This window comes from Strongylocentrotus purpuratus, unplaced genomic scaffold (genome assembly GCF_000002235.5).
Source record: "Strongylocentrotus purpuratus isolate Spur 01 unplaced genomic scaffold, Spur_5.0 spur5_scaffold_8, whole genome shotgun sequence".
Classification (NCBI taxonomy): domain Eukaryota; kingdom Metazoa; phylum Echinodermata; class Echinoidea; order Camarodonta; family Strongylocentrotidae; genus Strongylocentrotus; species Strongylocentrotus purpuratus.
Window position 1 is genome coordinate 10,933,529 of NW_022145614.1, and position 22,167 is coordinate 10,955,695.

Here is a 22,167-nt window from a genome sequence, read left to right on the forward strand (position 1 = left end):
TAAGTATTTTCTCTATGAACTTGTTTAATGGAAAATAAATAATATTAAAAACATGAATACTATAGCGGTATAATGATGAGAGAGATGATTTAAGTCATACTTTTTTTCAATGTGATTGGAGTGGACTTGAGGGTGGGGGGGGGGGGGTCCTCCTAAGATCTCGGCCGTTTCACAGCCGATCGCCGCGAAAATGCATATTTATGGTAATTTATGCAAACAAGGTCAGAGAATTCACATTTTTACCCATAAATCATATATAATTCATATTCGAGCGTTCTTTTTCACTTCATATATTCGTTAGAATAATAATACGACAACAAAGTTGGAAGAGCCAGTTTATCCCTATGTTATCTCTTTTGATTATTTGAATTTATGTATTATATTATTTTGTTATTTCATTTCATTTCTAACCACAATTCAACTATTTTTACCCAAAATCAAACAAATTTACTTGAAACAAGACCAAATAACCAATGTTTTCTCTTTTTTTAAAAGAATAAATGGTATTTCCATATGTTTGGTACATAAATCACAAAAATGAGCGATTTTAGATTTTTTTGACATGCAAAAACAAAAGGTCACGTGACTCCGCAATTATACGTCCGATTTTCAACAAAAAATGTTTCAAAAGATGCGTAAGACTCGAAAGAAAAAAGTCATGAAAGAAAAACTGCCGCGGTTCCGGAGTAGTCGCGAAATTACTAGAAAGCACTAATCTTTTTTGGGGCCCTCAAAAATTTGAAAAATCGTACTCCCCCCCCCCCTTGAACGCCAGGGGGGGGGGTATCTCCCAAAAACGGTAAAAATTAACGTGTTTTTTTTACACGTTTTTTTCACAGGGCGGAGCCCTCAGAAGCTCAGGGGTATTAAACATCAAAATTAACGTCGGATGAGCATAATTTTATACCTTATTTGTGACAGTGGCAGGACACAATTTGGTGTTGGGTCCAGGGGGCGGAGCCCCCAGAAGCTCAGGAGTTTTGTCCATTAAATAATTATTATTTTATACCTTATTTGTGACACAGGGGTCACCAATTGGCGTGGGGTCCAGGGGGTGGAGCACCCAGAAGCTCAGGGGTTTTGGGCAATAAATAACGGTCAGATGAGCATATTTTTATATCTATTTGTGACACTGGAAGGACACAAATTGGTGTTGGATCCAAGGGGCGGAGCCCCAAGAAGGTGAGGGGTTTTATACATCAAATTATCGTCAGATGAGCATATTTATATATCTATTTGTGACACTGGCAGAACACAAATTCTTCTTCCTCTTCCTCTTCTTTCTTTCCTTTTATCTTCTCTTTCCCTCTCCTTCTCCAACATAAGATGCAAGACGGACATATATCGACTCACCTTCTTTCCAAGAACCATAAGGGCCTGGAATTTACTTTCCCCCCCCCCCCAGCATCTTTGCCTGCGACGCAGTCGAAACCTTCAAAGCCGGACTCTTATGGGAAGCCATCCAAGGGGGTATAATCATAGTCCCTCCCCACAACTGCAATGTGATGGGACTTAATTCTAAAATGTTCTAGAAGCAACAAACACTCTCTCTCGAACGATAACGTTCTTATTGGTCATCTTTATATCCCTCTTGAGGATCAGGACCAGGATCAGAACAGATTCTCTCTCTCTCTCTTATTTATTTTTTGGCGGGGGGGGGGGGGGAGGGAGGAGGCAAGAGCACTTCGCCCCTGTTTCCCTCTTTTCTTATTCTTTTTCCTCTTCTTTCTTTCCTTTTATATTTTCTTTCCCTTTCCCTTCACTCTCTTTCTCTCTCTTATTTATTTTGTTGGCAGGGGGGGGGGGGCAAGAGCCCTTCGCCCTTCCCCCGTTTCCCTCTTTCCTTCTTATTCCTCTTCTTACTTTCCTCTTATATTTTCTTTCCCTCTCCCTTCTCTCTCTCTTATTTATTTTTGGCGGGGGGGGGGGGGGGGAGGGCAAGAGCCCTTCGCCCCCGTTTCCCTCTTTTCTTCTTCTTCTTCCTCTTCTTTCTTTCCTTTTATCTCCTCTTTCCCTTTCCCTTCTCTCTCTCTCTTATTTATTTTGTTGGCAAGAGCCCTTCGCCCCCTTTCCCTCTTTTCTTCTTATGCTTCTTTCTTTCCTTTTATCTTCTCTTTCCTTTTCCCTTTCCCTTCTCTCTCTCTCCTATTTATTTGTTGGCGGGGGGGGGGGGGGGGAGAGGCAAAAGCCCTTTGCCCCCGTTTACCTCTTTTCTTCTTCTTCTTCTTTCTTTCCTTTTATCATCTTTCCCTTTCCCTTCTCTTTCTCTCTCTCTCTCTGATTTATTTTTTGGCGGGGGGGGGGGGGGCAAGAGTCCTTCGCCCCCACCTTATTCCCTCTTCTCTTCTTATTCTTCTTTCTTTCCTTTTATCTTCCCTTTCCCTTTTTTCCTTCTCTCTGTCTCCCCCATCAAAGAGACCACTCTGTAATCAAGACCATTCCATTTCACTTAATACATTTTCGATATACTTAAATTGGCAACTATTACCTTCTGTCCGAGATCCTCATTTTAAACGACTGATGCGAAAGACTAGTCGACGCACCCTTTCGAGAAAAGCCCCCCCCCCCTCCCCCCCGCTTTCATCGAAAGGGTGTGTTAAAATGGTACTCCGCTCTCAACGCACCCTTTCGAGAAAAGGCCCCCCTCTTTTATCGAATGGGTGCGTTGAGCACACCACACCGCGCCGCACCGCACCGCACCCTTTCGATGAAAGCCCATATTTGTTGTATTGACCTACAGCGTATTATATTGGAGTAGGCCCTAGATTAAAAAGAAAAAATCTCGAGGACGCCCTCTGTTGTCCTTTGAGGGTCACTTCGTAGCTGAGCTGATGTCCTTTTGAGTTTGTCCTTTCTCGTTTTCGTGCTTGATGTCTATTTGCTTACCGTAAACCAAAACGCCCTCTGTTGTCCTTTGAGGGTCACTTCGTAGCTGAGCTGATGTCCTTTTGAGTTTGTCCTTTCTCGTTTTCGTGCTTGATGTCTATTTGCTTACCGTAAACCGAAACGCCCTCTGTTGTCCTTTGAGGGTCACTTCGTAGCTGAGCTGATGTCCTTTTGAGTTTGTCCTTTCTCGTTTTCGTGCTTGATGTCTATTTGCTTACCGTAAACCAAAACGCCCTCTGTTGTCCTTTGAGGGTCACTTCGTAGCTGAGGTGATGTCCTTTTGAGTTTGTCCTTTCTCGTTTTCGTGCCTGATGTCTATTTGCTTACCGTAAACCAAAACGCCCTCTGTTTCTTCTGACCTGTACTTTGTCTATTTTGCTCTGACCTTTGATTTATTCTTTGTTAATTGGTCCTTTCTTCTGGGTACTTTGTCTATTTTGCTCTGTCCTTTGTTTGTTTGTATGCTTCTTTGTTTGTTTGTATGCATCTTTGTTTGTTTTTGTGACTGTTGATATTGGCCCCTTTGGCGCTCCATAGAAACGTGGGTGCAGTTCGCTAAGGATAGTATTTCCCATATTACATTGTGAGCTCGTATTAAGACGACAACAGAAACTTGTAGTACCAGTATATAACGCGATGACCAGCAGGTAAGTCATTCACTTTATATGGGAAATAAAAGCTGATTTTTGTTGGTATTACAAATATTTTTGGACGTGACCTCAAACTCTATAGACGCTTCATCATGTCACTAGGTATTCGGTTCTGTTATCACAAGTTCTGAAACGAAGTGAAAGACACAAGTCATGCTTCGTGTTACCAATTAAAACGTAACGATTCGAATGATCATCATTTGATGTAAAGATATCTTTTACAAATTGTATTTTGTACAAGTTAGATTCAGCCAACGTACCTCGTTGTGCTGTTTATTAGTAGTCGAAGTCATTGTCATTATTTCTTTTCATAACCTTATCCGCGTTTGTCAAAATCCATGGCCTAGGTACGGGGCTCGGTGTAAAAATGTCAGAGGAAAAAATGTCAGAGGTAAAAATGTCAGAGGTAAAAATGTCAGAGGTAAAAATGTCAGAGGTAAAAATGTCAGAGGTAAAAATGTCAGAGGTAAAAATGTCAGAGGTATAAATGTTAGAGGTATAGAATAAAAACAAAAGCATGTGACAAGTTTGTTATGGTTACACCCGGGTTATATATTAGGCTTATCGAAAAAGAACAGCGAGGGATATTCTGCAGTCGTTATTTCACCGCTGCTTTATTCTCCACTTTCCCAGTTTAAATTTATTTACCTTTCGGCCCCAAAATGTGACTTTTTGCTCGATTATTGTCGAAGGAAGACGGGGGGGGGGGGGGGGGTATTCTTCTTCTGGGGCACGGTAACCCGGCTGCTCTCCCCCTTCCTCTTATATGCTTTGCTATATATCCTTCCGAACAGTGGTCAATGCCTAGGCAGAGCAGGCAGACTAATGGGACATGGTTTCTACTCCGAGTTTCGCGCCTTGCACGCACTGTCATCAGGCAACTGATAGCATTCTTAAAAGTACATGGTTATCCTACAACCTTAAAGGGAAAGTCCATCCCCAAAATAAGTTTGTTTCGATAGATGCAGAATAATAAGAAAATCAGGTGAGTGAAAGTTTGAGCAAATTCTGAATGAAAATAAGAAAGTTATGAATTATTGAAGTTGTGATCAATCAAATACAAATTGGCAACTCTGTGACTTATTATACGAGCTCTCCTTCATTTGCTTTGTGCATAATATTCCATAAAATCATGTTTTCTTCGTTATTGATGACGGAATATATATTTATTCCTTGCAGGGGGAGTATAGAAACATATTTGCAATTATTATATTTAGGGTGCATGCATGGTTGAAATTTTTCTTGAGGGAAAATGAAAATTTTAGATTTTTTTAGTACTGAGCAAATGGAAGTTGAGCTCGCATGATACGTCATAGAGTTGCCAATTTGTGTTTGATTGATCACAACTTCAAAAATCCTAACTTCCTTATTTTTAATCGGAATTTGCTCAAACTTTCACTGACTTGTTTCTCTCATTTTTCTACTCCTATTAAAACTAACTTAATTTCAGGGTGGACTTCCCCTTTAAATCGGTACAAATACCCCTAAAATAAGACTTAACTAATAAAATACAATTGGAATTACTCATGAGTATTCTTATTGTATTGTATTCAGGTATTGTAGTCTTATTGTATTGTATAGCTCTTATTTTGTGCGTATTTGTACCAAGGTTGTAGAGGAATCATGTACTTTGACGAAAGCTATCAGTTGTCTGATGATCGCTTGCGAGGCGTGAAACTCGGAGTAGTAACCATGCATGTCCCATTAGTCTGCCTTATTCAATATTGATATACCGGTATATTATGCTTTTGTATAAGCAAATGGTACTGGTACACTGAGCAAACTTCTGGGGGAAAAGATTTCTAAAATCGAGAAGTTTGGCCATGTTTTATAGGCTGAGTTGTCGCTCCATGGTGTAATCATTAAATAAAAAGAAAAGTCAGTACAGCCCACAAAATAGGAACAGATATCTATGACCCCCCCCCCCCACTTCTCCTTCACTTTTGAAGATTGTTGGACATTTCAACTGCGTGGCAATGACTACTATTATATGTAATTTCCAATAAATGCATATTTCCGACAATTCCACTTTCTTGTGGGCTTGGTATTTTGATACTCTGAAAGTAGGGTCCATGCTGAAACAAAGCAGAAAGCCATGTTATCAGTGCTAACCGCACCATCACATTCCCGAAGTGCTCACGTTGCAATAAAATATTGTCGATTACTATTGCGGTATAGAGTAGTCTGGGAAAAATCAATAAGCAGCTTTGTTACTCCGATACAAAGCAGCAAGCCGCCCATGTTACATCAATTAAAGAGAAGGTTGAGTTCTGGGGAAAGGTGAACAATAATGTGTGAGCGTTTGTTATCATTCTTATCATGCAAGTGTGGAAGAACATCAAAGAAAAAAGTTATTCCCTGAAAATCTATTTCATATGACTTCATATCCCAGATATGACAAGTAACAGCTTTAAAATGAGGCCCGATAATAATGTATGCCATATGTTTGTGTAGTCCCATATCAATATCTTTCTGTGTACCAAAGATTTTATCATTTTGATGACTCCAAAACCTTGCACTACACACCAATACTTACATGTTTATGCTAGATGATCAACCTTTTCTGATTGCTTCCACACCGTTTCTTTCACAATGCAATCGCAAGACCAGAACTCAACTTTATCTTTAAATGCCAACCGCACCATCCCATTTTAGAGAAGCGCGCGCTTTGCAGAGGTTCGGTTTAAATTACATCGTTATTTATAATTGTCGGAGAGTTTAAAATGGGGATGAGCTTCTGAATCGAGACGGTCTTTTACTTTTTGGAGTGGGTTTTTAGTTTTCGGAGCGACTTTTTACTTTTCGGGCGACTTCTTGTTTTTTCTCATTCTTACTCCACTTCCCCCGGTGGGGTCACTCAATGTGACTTCCGGACCGCATGATCGTTACCAAAATCGCGGAAAAAGGGGTCAATTTCAAGCAATGTCCGCGGACAAAATATTCCTCGAAATAAAGAAAATAGGGGTGCACAGGTGTCCCCGAAATTGATAAATAGGGGTCAGGAAAAGGGAAAAGAGAAAACCGGGAAGGGAAAAGAGAAAACCGGGAAGAAAAATTCTCGGAGCCGACTCCTGTCCTTGAAATATGGTAAAATAGGGGTAAATTTGCGAAAGTGTCCTTACAATCTTATAAATAGGGGTATTCCAAAGCACGATTTTGTCCTTGTTTTGACATGAAAAAGGGGGTTAAATTTCACAAAATGTCCTTGAATTTGACCGCAAAAGGGGGTTATATGCATTGGTGGTAACGGTCATACGTGTCACTCTTTGCAGGGGAGTGACCCCACCGGGCCACTTCCTTTGCCGCCATGAGGTGCTAAAAGCTTTAGCAGAGTTCGAGGCGCCCAGCCCTTATATGTAACTTTTCGTGATTCCTCGTGATTATGTAACTATTTTGTACTAAATGCACTACTCACTTTAACACTTGACTTTTGTCGAGAATTTTCATTTCTTCGTTTGGTCTTTGTTCGTCTCTGGAATTACACGGGCTATGTTGCAGGCTGCCACCGGCCAAACCGGTCCGTTTCACAAACATTAACACATCAACCAATTCAAAATATCAAAAAATGTTAGACATTCATTATATGCAAGCCTGATCACAACAAAATAAATTTCAAAATCTATTTTCCACATTGTATTATCCTCGGGACATGTACGAAATACAACACACAGCCATTTATAAAATTTACATTATGGAAGAAAGGAATATAATAGACTAGCCCATGCAGTAGCAGTACGCTGACATTTTTACCTCTGACATTTTTTCCTCTGACATTTTTACCTCTGACATTTTTACCTCTGACATTTTTACCTCTGACATTTTTACCTCTGACATTTTTTCCTCTGACATTTTTTCCTATGACATTTTTACCTCTGACATTTTTACCTCTGACATTTTTTCCTCTGACATTTTTACCTCTGACATTTTTACCTGGCACCAGGTACGGGAGGGGGGGGGGCATGGGGAATGAATCCCCATGTTCGCGATCGAATGGCGGGGAAAGGTTTGAAGAGTGAAGAGGAGAAAACTAAATGGAAAGGTAATGGGAAAGATAGGAAGAGAAGATGATGGACTCCTTCTCCCAAACAATCGTTGGCTTAATTCGCACTTAACCACTTAGTAAGACCGGTGGACCCGCCCACAGTGACACCCCCTCCATACGCCAATGGTCGAAATGCTATTTTAAAAGATCGTTGGTTTAATTTTGCACTTATCATCTAGTAAGACCAGTGTATCCGCCCACAGTGACACCTATAGATGCCATTTTAATAGAGTAAAATCACTATCACTCAGGTGACAAGCTGAACCGCTTTGGCTCATGTGGCTTAATCCGCCCTTAGATCAGACGCGGACTGAAGTTCCCTTCATATCTTCCCCTGTGGCGTATTTGAAGTTTGAAGTTTTATGAAAAGTTGAATAATGCCATCAGTATTGAGGCATTTATGCGTTTTTTATAACTTTTTTTAAATTTGAGTGAGTATTTGTTGAGTTACCAATGATACTGATCAATATAAATTATGGAAGCACTTTAAAAATGGTTCAAATTTCTAATTTCCCTTGAAATTGTGAAAATATTTTCATCATAGTCCATATTTTGTGAAGTTTATTCCTATCATCGTTCGATTATAAACATGATAAAACTAGCTCCGAGTAAAAAACGTAGGTAAACAATTCTTCAACTTCTCAACAGAGTAAACACTTGGATGTTCTTACAAATATCATGGAATTTATGGTACAAAGCATTTACAGTTCAACAAAGACATTTCGTTAAGAAAGGTACGGCTCAAATGTATGGATGCAAGAAAAAGTTATTGACTCTGCAGTTGTTCAATTGCATTTTCTGAATGATGGGAAATAAGCACTTACAAAGGGTGAAGGGAAAATACTAGCGTCTAATATAATAACTAAAATATATCTGCGCAAACAATATGTCTACAGTCTATAGTTATACTAGACCCATAGTATATATTCTTGGATGACTCAATTTGACTTGATATGACTAGTGTGGGAATCAAATAACTGGGAGGATTAATGACAATATATCTGCTATAGAGCATACAAAAGTATCCCAAGTCCCTGAGGTAAGCGTGTATTCCTTTTGTAAAATAGGACTAGACTGGAATTTCGATTAAGGTGTATAAACCCTTTGTGTACGATAGCAAAATAATCCGAGGGATGACGGCAACTTTTTCAAATCAAGCAGACCGCAAAATTAAGTAGGTTAGCAAGGTCAAAAAGAAATAAGCACAGGATTTTATGGTGCTGGATGAACATATATTGGAGAATGACTATATTTTATTATCTATTTATTTATTTATTTTTGTTTCATTCAGTGTGTCCAATTCATTCCGTATGTTTCCTTTTAATAAGCTATGTATGTTGTATCTGAAAACCGCTTTTCCGACAGACATTCTGGTCAGTTCTCGTGATCTGTATTGTACAATCACACTATTTTCTTTTGATAAAGTCTGATCACCATGGGACAGTTGAGGACTGTGAATTCGACCGGACTTCGGGGTCTGTTTGACCAGCTCTGGGGGCTATATCGGACGGTTACGTTTAAGCCAACCTGTTTTTGGTCGAACGAAGTTTTAGTTTAAATTCCCGTGACATTCATATAGCATATGCTACTACAATATTACATACGAAATGCCAACGAAATATTAAAATATTAGCAATCTAAATCTCGTTGCATTTCTTTTGAGATATCCCTTATAGAAAGCGATTCTATTGTACCACATTAAAGCTGGAGGGTGATGAAATATATTATTTTTTTGTTCTGGTAGTTATGTGTCCTTCAATCCCGAAGATTATTACAGATGAAATGTCATGTGTGCTGTGCTTGTGCTGAACTGGTGCAACCGTGCAAGTAAACATCACTCAGCAGCAGCAACACCCAGGTTTCTTGCCTTGCCTCCCAAGACATATATTTTTACCCAGTTTTGGGATTCTCGCTTTTAAAATACCGGCTTTCTTTTTTTGAGGCCAGGGCCGCTTGTTATAAAGAGTTATGATCGATCTTAAGTTTGATCAATGCACGATTTTCATATACTCACACTCAATATTAACCTTACGATCAATCAAAAGATAATACATGGCCCACATCCTGAATCGCCTGAATGAATTTCAATAACCATCTCACACAACGCATTCTGTGTACTGTGCAATTTGCATTCAGTTTTGAGTACGATGCCCTAGCACAAGGCGCATCAAAAACCGAACCCATCAGCAGGGGCGTCGCTAGACCTTTTTCAGTGGGGGGGGGGGGGGGGGGTGGTGTAGAGGCCAACGATTACCGACAAAACTAGCCACCAAATACCGACAAAATTAAATGTCCCAATATCTACAAATTTAACCCTATAAACCCGGGGCCGAAGGCTAAATTGTTTTTCCTATGGACTATCTATAGTACTTGCGTATGCACAAATGGTCATTTTCCTCGACGACATAAATATACGAATTATTTCGTCAAGTTAGTCAGCATCATAGCTATATATTTTAATGCAGACGCGGAACTAGAATCTTAATTTGGGGAGGGGCGGTAGAGAGCAAGCGAATCACTTTAAAAAAGAGTACACGAAGCGTGCTTATTATAGGGGGTGTGGGTGATAAGCCTCCCTCGCAAAGCGCGGAAGCTTTGACGTTTCATGTAATTATGAGAAAAAGCAGACGATTCGGTGTACTGTTCTCGACTCTTAATCCTTGTCTGAATGAAGTTTCCCTCTCCCGCACGAAGCGAGGAAGCTTTGACGTTTCCTTAAAGCCCCACTGTCCTACTTTTAGCTACTTGCTCTCTCTAGATAGAACACTTCCCCAATAGGTGCCTGTTGGTCCCCCATGATCCTCTTGTTCTTATGTTAGTTGAGAGCTGAGTTAATGAGATAGCCACCTGTCAGTGACCTCGTTGTGTGGTCTAATCCCTTCTGATCCAGTAGTATTGACGGTCTTTAAATTATTAGAGAAAACGGACGATTCGTTGTAACGTTCGCGACTCTTAACCCTAATTTGTCTGAATTCAGTTTCCCTCCTCCCGCGCGACGCGCGGAAGCTTTAACGTTTCTTAAATTATAAGAGAATAAGAGAAACGATTGGCGTTGTACAGTTCTCGACTCGTCTAAATGAAGTTTTCCCCTCCCGCGCGAAGAGCGGAATTTTTGGCGTTTCATCAAAATATAGAGAAAGGAAGACGATTCGTCGTACCGAATATCGACACAGCTGACCCGACACAGCAACATATTTAGCCGTGCCCATCTTGCTCCCTCGACGAGACGACTCCACCCAACAAGCCCCCTCTCTCTCATCTCTTTCATCCCCTGTTTCTTTTGTTTTCCTTTTCTCTTTTTTCTTTCTTTTCCTTTTTTCCCTCTCCTCCATCTTTTTCATTTTTCTTTTTCTTTCTTCTCTTTTCTTTCCTTTCTTTTCCTTTCTTTCTTTTCTTTCCCTCTCTTTTTTCCCTCTCCCTTTTCTCTTTTTTCCCGACGGCAGCGCAATTTTATATACCGACAATATCCTGACAGGTGGGGGGGGGGGGGGGATGTCGCACCCCACACCCCCTCCCCCCCCCCCCTTTGGAGACGCCCCTGCCCATCAGCAGAATAGGGCGCTTTAGTAACGAGACGTAAGGCAAAGAGGACGGGAGAATTCACTTAACCTATATCAAATAATGTATGCAGTTCGGATTTTGTCTATTGAAATACTATTATTCTTATCAGGTGAATGAAATAATTTGTATTGAGGCACTTCACAAAGACTTATGCATTAAATTTGGTTACATTACGAAAATGACGGAAGGCAAAGACGAGGGTAACCGAGCAAAATAATCAATCTGCGCATGTGCGAACCAGAAATATCTCCCTCTTGTTGATTTTCATGACCCGTCTCAGCCATAATAGGGACTTTTAGATTTGCACAACAACAACGTGGATTGCTACGATCGACGTCCTTTTTATTGCACTGCCTTGAATGGACGTCACACGTATCAGTCCACGCAAATCTAAAAGTCCCTACTAGCGTTCATTCCCTAAACTCGACGGAAGTGTATCGCCGTACAATAGACCATTTTCGTAATGTAACCAAATTAAATGCATAAGTCTCTGTGAAGCGCCTCAATACAAATTATTTCATTCACCTGATACGAATAATAGTATTTCAATAGACAGAATCCGAACTGCATACATTATTTGATCTCGGTTGAGTAAATTATCCAGTCCTCGTTGCCTTCCGTCTCGTTACTAAAGCGCCCTATTAGGGACTTTTAGAATGAGTGGACGAGAACACGACGAACGCCGACTGATCATGCGTGTCAACGTATTTAACTGCCCATGTTGACTACAATTAGAAATATTTTAGATTGCACTCGACGATATACATGCATGCAGGAATTAACACTATGAACATCACGGACAAAGAAAGAGGACAAAATATACAGTTCCTCATTCTACCCTCAACAAAAGAACATCCCTTCACTGCTATTAATATATAAAAATGTGTAGAACAGGTGAATATGCATGTGACACCTGTTCTACACATTTTTTACATAGCAGGGAAGGGATGTTCCTTTGTCTACCTGAGGAACTGTATATTTTATGCGCACGCGGCATACTAGTACATTGAGCATGTAAAGGCGCTATATAAATATCAATATGTATGTATGTGTATGTACAAGATTTAGGAAAATCAAGGTTGACGCATTCTCGATCGCCGACTGAGACGACGTAACGCATGCGTAGTGCCTTAAAATGACGTCACACGTTGCAGTCAAAGCTGTTGACGTGCAAATCTAAAAGTCCCTGCTGACATCTCATGTGCAACGAACAAACACTATGGCTTCTGGTGTTTTTTTCCAGGAATGGTGTTGCTGGTGATCATGACGATGGAAAGGGTAACGACGAACATAGCGACAAGGTTGCCATACCAAGACATCTGGGCCTTTTCGGCTGCATCTGGCATCTCGTGAGTAGTCCATGACTTGTGCTCTAATATATATTTTAAATGTGGCATGATACTAAATCTAAATCTGAAGAGATAGTTTTGTTTATAGTTACAAACAAGCAATTTATGAATACAAACTACTCTTGTAAAAAATCCTTTTGAGATTTATTCCCCTGAAAAAAATTAACAGTGCAATAATCAGCGCGTGTAGGCAGGGGCGTCGCTAGACCTTTTTCAGTGGGGGGGGGGGGGGGGGGGGGGGGGGGTGTAGAGGCCAACGATTACCGACAAAAGTAGCCACCAATTACCGACAAAATTAAATTTCCAATATCTACAGAGTCAACCCTATAAACCTGGGGCCGAAGGCTACATTGTTTTTCCTATGGACTATCTATAGTACTTGCATATGCGCAAAATTGTCATTTTCCTCGACGACATTAATATACGAATTATTTCTTAAATTTTTTCAGCATCATAGCTATATATTTTAATGCAGGCGCGGAGCTAGGATCTTATTTTAGGGAGGGGCGGTAGTGAGCAAGAGAATCACTTAAAAGCGCGCTCATAAGGGGGTGTGGGTGATGAGCCTCCCGCGCGAAGCGCCGAAGCTTAGACGTTTCCTTAAATTATTAGGAAAAGAAGACGATTCGTTGTACCGTTTTCGACTCTAAATAAGCCCTATTAATTTTGTCTGAATTCAGTTTCCCCCTCTCGCGCGAAGCGCGGAAGCTTTGACGTTTCCTTAAATTATTAGAGAAAGAACACGATTCGTTGTACCGTTTTCGACTCTAAATAAGCCCTATTAATTTTGTCTGAATTCAGTTCCCCCCTCTCGCGCGAAGCGCGGAAGCTTTGACGTTTCCTTAAATTATTAGAGAAAGAAGACGATTCGTCGTTCCGTTCTCGACTCGTCTAAATGAAGTTTCCTCTTCCGCACGAAGCGCGGAATTTTTGGCGTTTCATCACAATATAGAGAAAGGAAGACGATTCCTCGTACCGTTTTCGAATCTTATTAAGCCCTTTTCATCTGAATTCAGTTCCCCCCTCTCGCGCGAAGCGCGAAAGCTTTTACGTTTCCTCATATCATTAGAGAAAGAACACGATTCGTTGTACCGTTTTCGACTTTTAATAAACCCTATTAATTTTGTCTGAATTCAGTTGCCCACTTTTGCGCGAAGCGCGGAAGCTTTGACGTTTCCTTAAATTATTAGAGAAAGAAGACGATTCGTTGTACCGTTCTCGATTCGTCTAAATGAAGTTTCCCCTTCCGCGCGAAGCGCGGAATTTTTGGCGTTTCATCACAATATAAAGAAAGGAAAATGATTCGTCGTACCGTTGTTGACTCTTAAACCTTGTTTGAATTTAGTTTCCCCGAAAATTTTAAACCTCTGATTTCTTTAGCTGATATTATAGGAAAGTGAAACTTCGAGAAAATACAAGTATTGTAGTTGTAGTCTCTCTCGAAGTCGTCACAGCGGATAAGAAGTCGCAGTTCGTAGGGAAAAAAACTTGTCGGCCGACCGACATTATACATCTCACCGACTTCAAACTTATGCATTGATGAGGATCGAGCAAGAATACCGACACAGCTGACCCGACACAGCAACATATTTACCCGTGTCTTTCTTGCTCCCTCGACGAGACGACTCCACCCAACAACCCCCTTTTCTCTTTTACTCCCACTCCACCTCTCTCAGACTCTTACCTCCCCTCTCTCTCCTCTCTTTCATCCCCCGTTTCTTTTGTTTCCCTTTCACTCTTTTTTCTTCTTTTTTTTTTCCTTTTCTTTCTTTTCTTTCTTTTCCTTTCTTTCCTCTCCCCCTCTTTTTCTTTTTTCTCTTTCTTTCTTCTCTTTTCTTTCCTTTCTTTTCCTTTCTTTCCTTTCTTTTCCTTTCTTTCTTTTCTTTTCCTTTTCTTTTCCTTTTCTTTTTTTCTTTTCTTTCCCTTCCCCTCTCTTTTTTTCCCTCTTTTTTTCCCTCTTTTTTTCCCTCCCCCTTTTCTCTTTTTCCCGACGGCAGCGCAATTTTACCGACAATATCCTGACAGGTGGGGGGGGGGTGTCGCACCCCCACCCCCCCCCTTTGGCGACGCCCCTGCGTGTAGGGTACTTAACAAGAATATGATATGAATGAACGGGTTATTCTTAGGAAATTATGAGAGAATATTTTGACAAAATTTATTGTTTTGTCTGGTCATCTATTTTTTGAACACATCCCCATATAGCCAGATATTCTTAAGATTTGTTTTTAATACAGGTTGGTCTAATAATTGGCACAGGCATCTTTATCTCTCCGACTGGTGTCCTTCGAGGTGCAGGAGGTTCGGTGGGTCTCTCCTTCATCCTATGGATAGTATGCGCCATCATCCAGACGTGTGGCGCCCTCTCGATGGCCGAGCTTGCTGTCATCATGAAGAAGTCAGGAGGGGACTTCACCTTCATCCTCCAGGCCTGGGGACCCCTGATGGCTTTCATCCGCCTCTGGGTGCTCGAAATGATCATCGTACCTAGCGGCGGAGCAGTCATGATAATGACCATCTCAAGCTACCTGCTGACACCATTCTTCCAGTGCGAGGAAACTCCTGTCGTGTCTCTGCGACTCCTCGGTGTCTTCTTTCTCCGTGAGTCAGCAATCATTTGTTTTAAAGAATAAAGTTTACATGATTGCATGGTGCTAGAAACTTCCAGTGTGACTGCATGCGGTGCGTGCCTTGGCTTTGGTCACTTGGACCAGTAGACATGGTAGACCTACGTGCTATAGACTGTTGCGACTAAGGACTCTTTGATGGTGCTCCGACTATTAAATCGGAATTTCCAAAATGATCAGAATAAAGTTTCGATGATTGCATGATAGTAGAAACTTCAATACTTATCATGTATTTGCGTGTATTGAACCCTGTCACTTTGGCCAGTAAACATGGTGGTCCTTTACGCGGTAGGCCGAAAGATTGTTTAGGAAACGGGCTCTCTAATAATCTATTAATAAAGATAAATGATACGTTCTGGTTAGTTTGAATCATCAACTTGATAAAGCTCCTAATCAATGGCCTTCTCCCTTTTGTCAGTCTTCATCGTGGTAATCAACTGTATCAGCGTTCGTCTGGCATCCAAGTTGGCCGGTGTACTCAGCATTACAAAGATAGTCGGTCTAGTCATCATCATCATAACTGGGCTACATAACCTGACAAAAGGTAAACAAGTTTTCCCTAAATGGACATTTTTCATAATGTAATGAAATCGTTACAAATTATTTCATTCACCTGTTACGAATACAATCAATTCTGCCTATAGCGACCGCCAAACGGAAACACACAAAGTGGTCTTTGTAAACAGGTGGTCTTTGTAGACAGGTTCCTTTAATACATGTTCCAACGAAAAACCATTTTCAAGGGAAATAAAAAATGTGGTCTTTGTAGACGGGTGATCACTATAGCATGGTTTCACTGTATTTGTACTTGTATTTCAATAGTCAGAATGCGAATTGCATATATTAATTGTTGCTAGATAGGACAAACATTATGGCTTGTCCTATCTAACAACACGTACATGGCGTTGTTCTAATTTTGATTATAGGTAAGACAGAACATTTTGATGACTCCTTCGACGTGGCGTCTTATGATATCTCTCTCCTTCCCACTGGACTGCTGTCTGGGTTATGGGCGTATAGCGGCTGGTTCGTATTACACTCAGTTTTCGTCACTTACATGTATCATATCATATTAAGTTGTACCTGTATTCAATAATTCATATATATATATATATATATATATATATATATATACACACACAAATTGTTAAATGTTAAGATACTGTACTTCAAAGGTACCAGACACGATTAGCATTTTATGCTTTTTTCTGGTCCCTATTATTCATTCGAGATATTTGGTAAACATACATTTATTATTGTTATTATTGTTATATTACTGTATTTGAACGTTTGGATAATAAACCTCAACTCAACTCAACTAATATTCTTTGATTATATCTTATCATATCAAATCATAGCATGTACATTTGTATCTTATCTTATCTTATAATATCATATCAAGTATCATAGTAACTAAAATTATGATTTATTTTTCTTCCCCCTGTCCAATAGTAAACTAAATTCTTCAATTTTTGTAACTGCGAATAAAAACTACTGTTCCGAATCTTGCAGTAGCGCAGAAAGTTGCTTTTCAAATTCTTCATTGATCCAAAAAGAAATTGCTAGCTCATGCGATTCGGGTATACAAATAGTGATTCCTCGGTGTGACCAAATATATAAAAGGTGATCAAAATATTATTTCAGACATGGATTTTAGAATGCGGTGGGAAAAAATATTCAGTATATTATCCATAGTCACTCGATTTCACATATATTTTCTCAATTGACGGCTACTTAGGTTATTTTTTTGGAGGGGGGGGGGGGCAGGGGATGACTTAGTGGTAGTGCAGTGGTTTCGAAACGGGGAGGTTCAAGGTTTTAAACCAAGTCGATGTGCTAGTGCAATTTTGTAAGGCATCAATTTTTTCATTTCCAAGTCCATCGGTACAAGCATTCACATGCTTCTGGTGAGAAAAAAAAACACTATCACCACCACCACCACCACCACCACCACCATCATCACCATCATCATCATAATCATCATTATCACCACTACCATCATCATCATAATCATCATCAGCACCACCATTACCACCATCATCACCATCATCATCATAATCATCATTATTACCACTACCATCAGCATCATAATCATCATCATCACCACCATTACCACCATCATGGTCTTCGTCATCATGAATGCTTTATGGATGCTTATAATATCATCCCTACTATACCGTAACAGTGAGAGTATCATGGCAAGTATAATCACACGTATAATTGTATACATCTTGTTTCTTTCAGGAGTGTTGTCACCTCAATCTCTGAGGAAGTAAAGAATCCGGCACGGTAAGTTGCTTCAATTATTACCTACTTGTATTGATTGATATACCAGTATAATGAAACCATATAACAGTAAGGAGGCCCAATATGCTCTGCAATGAACGACATAAACCTTATAAAAGGGTAATCTTAATTCTTTATGCTCTGATAATTATGTGCGTATCGAAATGTTAAAATATCATAAACTAGACAGCTTGCTTTTCTTTGCTACGGAGGCACGTTGCCTTCACCCCCCCCCCTCATAAACTTGATCGAGCGAGAAAAACCCCAGAAGGAAAATAAAACAGAGAGGGAAAGGGAAAGAAGAAAGATAATGATACAACCCATTGCACGCCTTGACGCTTATCGATGGCCTTTATAATTTCCCATTTCATTTATCGAGTACTAGTATGTTCTATGGCGCCCTCAATACCCCCTCAAATAATGTCACAACGCCATTGACTGGAAAAACCTTCGTACATTGTCAATAACAGCTTTTTTTCGCTGCAAGAAACTTATGCAATTTTCAAAATTCAGTGATGTCTTTCATTTAATTTACGGTATGAATGACGAATCCGGGTTATAGTTAGCTCATTTCTTGCATGCTCACACGAGAGTTCCTGGTTTTTCAACGCTTTCCTGCAGCCATTTCGATTATTTTTCCTCTTACAGGAACATCCCACTGAGTATCGTCATCTCGATGTCCATGATCACGATGGTATACCTCATGGCCAACGTCGCCTACTTTACCCTCCTCTCACCGACTCAGATTCTAACCTCCACAGCTGTTGCAGCGGTAATAATTATTATTTTCAGACAATATGTATCCTCGACCTTTGATTTTCAACGAGCTCGTTCTCTATGTGAAGGGAGCTGTATTGGATCTCTACTGGAGCTCTACTGGAGCACATGCATGAAAAGTGGCCGCCAGTGCCTCTTCTTAAAGAAAGTCAAAGTGGCATAACTGAATTAAAAATGAACCCGTATCCCATTGCGTCCCTGTACCGCTTTCAAATGTTAGGCCCAAAGGGCACTTGCAAATGTTCATACTTTCTTGTGCGCTTTTCAGAAAATTAGATTTTTCCTTTTCTTTCTTATATAATTATATTAATTTAGCATCGGAATGATCCTTTCTGCCTTCGTGTCAGAGATTTTTGAGGAACTTGGCACCCATATTGTTGTTAATCTTAAATTGCTTGTAGGAGTTTTTTCTTCTTCTTCAGAACTGAGATCCAGCCCCACCAATGCCCCCAACCACCCACACCCATCCTCAACCACCCCACCACCTCTCTATCAGGGTCCTGGATTGCCCCCTAAAAATGCAGCCTTGGATTCTGGTTAAAAACCGATGCATCTATGAGGCTGTGGGAAAAATACATTTGTAGCGCTCATTACGCAAGGTGTTCATCAAGGCCCTCCAATAATCTCCGGCTCTTATATAGCTAGGTTACAGAATTCGTTGCTCACAACATTCAAGAAATGTCACCCAACCAGGTACGCATTTAACATCTGAGAGAAGAGTGGCATGGACATATAAGTGCCGTACCGGGAATCGAACCCACGACCTTGATTGTATCTCAAGTCAAGTGTTTGAACCACTCGACTACGACACCTCTAATGAATGATACTGACAGTGTGACCGGAGACATGCCGTCATCCCTTGTGTAACCTAAAATAATGTTTTAGGTCCAAACATTGTACGTACATACCATGATGAACTAGAATGACTGTCTAATTATAATAATCCAGATACATCATTTTTATGATAATAATTATATTTCATTGCAGGACTACAGCGTCCAAGCCCTAGGAATATCATGGTCTTGGCTGATCTGGTTATTCGTTGCCATGTCTGCTTTGGGCAGTTTCAACAGCAGCATATTCAGATCTTCCAGGTATAGTCCCTACAACATGTCATCCCCAACCTTGGGGTGTATATATATGTATATGACACAACTGTTCCATGTCAACTCCCTACCCTAACCCTAACCGCAGAAAGTAAGCATGTAGTCTGTAATTAGCTTGGAAAAATAAAATAATAAAATAGACAAATTAATTGATATAACTTCAAACAAAACGATGAACATAGGGCAAAATATTTACATGCGATCATCACAAAAACTCATTTTTAAGCCAGCCCGTGCTCACATCTTTCTGCTCATCCTACGGCGATCTGGTCTCGATTTGATACCAATGCTTTGCCCTGTTGTATGTCACATATCAATTATGTCTCGATTATGCAGTTTACATTATTGTAATAGTCGCACATTTTCAACAGGTGACGCTCAAGGCAGTTGAAATTGCCTTGAGTTGATTTTTGTAAGTCTTTGCGATCGATTTAAAAGAATAAGGGAGTTTACAGATACCACATGGTACACGTGACCCCAAATATCCACAGATCTTTTACACATGGAGAAGTTCCACTTTGAGCATCTTAGAATAATAACTGCCAAAGTCCTAGATGTGCTTCATGAATACCTTTTATTTGACCTCTTGAAAAGAATTATACTTCCACCTGCGTATCATAGAATGTACCGTTGGTGCATGAATGAATAATGTTACATAACTTTCATGAGCGCCTATCCAGTATTCATCTCTGTTGGTTTTACCATTTTGGTACAAATGACCTCTATCTGCCCATGCGCAGATTGTATCTGTAAACTCCCTAATATACGGGCATGCTTTCTATTTCTATCAGGGTGAAGTTTTCATCGGCCCGAGAAGGTCATCTTCCCGAGATCCTGTCCATGGTCTCCATCTCGCGAAACACGCCCCTTCCTGCCATTCTCTCCTGTGTTCTCCTGCTCGTCTACCTAATCGAAGACGACATCATTGCTCTGGTCGAATACCTCGGTTTCATAGATGTCGTGTTTGAATCAGTTACCATTGCTATTGTGCCTTATTACAGATGGAAGTACCCCGATATCCCGCGACCCTACAAGGTAAGTTTGCTGTAGATATGTGGCAGTCGGTGTCGGCCGGGGGGCGGCGGGGGGGGGGGGGGTATCAGTTGTCAAGGTTACAATACAAGTTGCACACGAGGCGTCGTTTGCCAGACGGATGACTTCATCAGTAATCATTATCATTTTTATCATTTTTTTTTCGTTATCATTTATATTATTACTATTATTATTATTAATATTGGTAGTAGTATTGTAAACATAATTGTTATTGTTATAGTTATTGTTCTTAATATCACTTTTATTCATATTTTAACTATTATGATTCTTCTTCTTCTTATTATTATTATAATCATTCATTCTACTACTACTACTACTACTATTACTACTACTACTACTACTTCTTCTACTACTACTACTTCTACTACTAGCCTACTACTACTACTACTACTACTACTACTACTACTACTACTACTACTGCTGCTGCTGCTACTGCTACCACTACTACTTCTACTATTACTGCTCTTACTACTACTACTACGACTATTGCTTTTATCATGATCATGATCATGATCATCGTCTTCATCATCTATATTGCTATTCCAAAGTATTTTCAAATGAGAAATATATATCTTTGTAACCCGTCAGGTTCCTCTAGTCATTGCGTTCCTTTACATGGCAGCGCTAGTATTCATCGCTGTCATGGCCCTCTACGCTCATCCCGTAAGGAACAGTATCGCTCTTCTCACCGCTTTTATTGCCATCCCTGTCTATTATGCAATGGTACATCCAAAATACAAGCTCAAGTGTATCAGACCCATTTCGGGTAAGTTTCAGTTTCAGTTTCAGTTTTGGTTTATTCTAGAGAACAAAGTCCATGAAATGCATGAAGATCCCTAAACATGGCCACATTGTAAGGTCTAGGCCTTAAACATGAGTATCTGCTTTTTTCAGAATAATCATCTTACCCATATTATTGCCTATGTGCAAACGCCAGATACTAACAATAATTGAAATCATTTCACTTTTTATCCAAAGTCCCAATGGCAATGAAGGGACGCTTTTTTGGTACCTCCCGAATTGACAAGAAATTACAATTCTTGTAAATTTTGCAGTAAGTTAAATAAGTTCAGAGAATGGCTTAGACTACATTACCTTAGTTTTTGCCTTACGTAGCATATCTACGGATTTTCCGATCATACTTTTAATGTTCGGTTGTCTTTATATCTCCTTGTTTTTCCTCAGTAAAAACAACGCGATTTCTACAGAAACTTTTCTACTGTGTGAGACAAGAGAAAAAGACGTTCTAATTCTTCCAGAAATTCCACCTTGATTATATGGCTTGCTCTCCGTTGAAGTTTCGCGCCAAGATGTTGAGACATTATTTAGTTGTATGATTTCACTACATGATATCATTCTCAAGAGTTTGATAAAACACGCGTGTAAACCGCACCACTTGATTCGTGCTTAATTGTTTGTATAAGGCCCGTGCTCTGAACAGCGGAAAAAGAAGAAGAAGAAGAAGGAAACAAAGGGAAAAAGGAAGAAAAAGAAAAGGAAAACAAGGGGGAAAGGCCTAGATCTACATCTAAATGACGCCCGATTGGAAATATGGAGATAAACCTGATCTTTCATATGACACCTCATTTTTTGAGTATCACCGTCAGGATCACAAGCAATAAAGGTTTGAATATCGATTTGGAAAGAAAAACATTGACCAATCGTTGTGCATGATCGCGCAATGCACGGAAAAATTTTAGCACACAAAATCGATTGTGCGATCAGACACCATTATAGGTCTACCCGCAAGTTATCAAAATGCATCACAGACCTTGAGAGCGTAAGCGAACTTGATTACCATGATTGGTAAGTCGCACATGTATTCTATAACCC

General features: G+C 40.1%; 1 protein-coding gene across 1 annotated transcript; it reads left to right on the top strand.

The window, feature by feature from the left end:
• Positions 1-3,428: 3,428 nt before the first annotated feature.
• Positions 3,429-21,796, top strand: LOC590888 (cystine/glutamate transporter). The gene is made up of 11 exons (XM_011674661.2): positions 3,429-3,533; positions 12,383-12,488; positions 14,723-15,086; positions 15,531-15,656; positions 16,039-16,138; positions 17,357-17,401; positions 18,047-18,170; positions 19,163-19,269; positions 20,073-20,316; positions 20,923-21,100; positions 21,520-21,796. The coding sequence occupies exons 1-11, from the start codon at positions 3,523-3,525 to the stop codon at positions 21,582-21,584; spliced, it is 1,470 nt and encodes a 489-aa protein (XP_011672963.2). The 5' UTR covers positions 3,429-3,522; the 3' UTR covers positions 21,585-21,796.
• The last annotated feature ends 371 nt before the right edge of the window (positions 21,797-22,167 follow it).

Coding starts and splice junctions, on each gene's coding strand:
- LOC590888 (XM_011674661.2), top strand. Junction 17,402..18,046: donor GAAGTAAAGAATCCGGCACG/GTAAGTTGCTTC, acceptor TTCCTCTTACAG/GAACATCCCACTGAGTATCG. Junction 20,317..20,922: donor ATATCCCGCGACCCTACAAG/GTAAGTTTGCTG, acceptor GTAACCCGTCAG/GTTCCTCTAGTCATTGCGTT.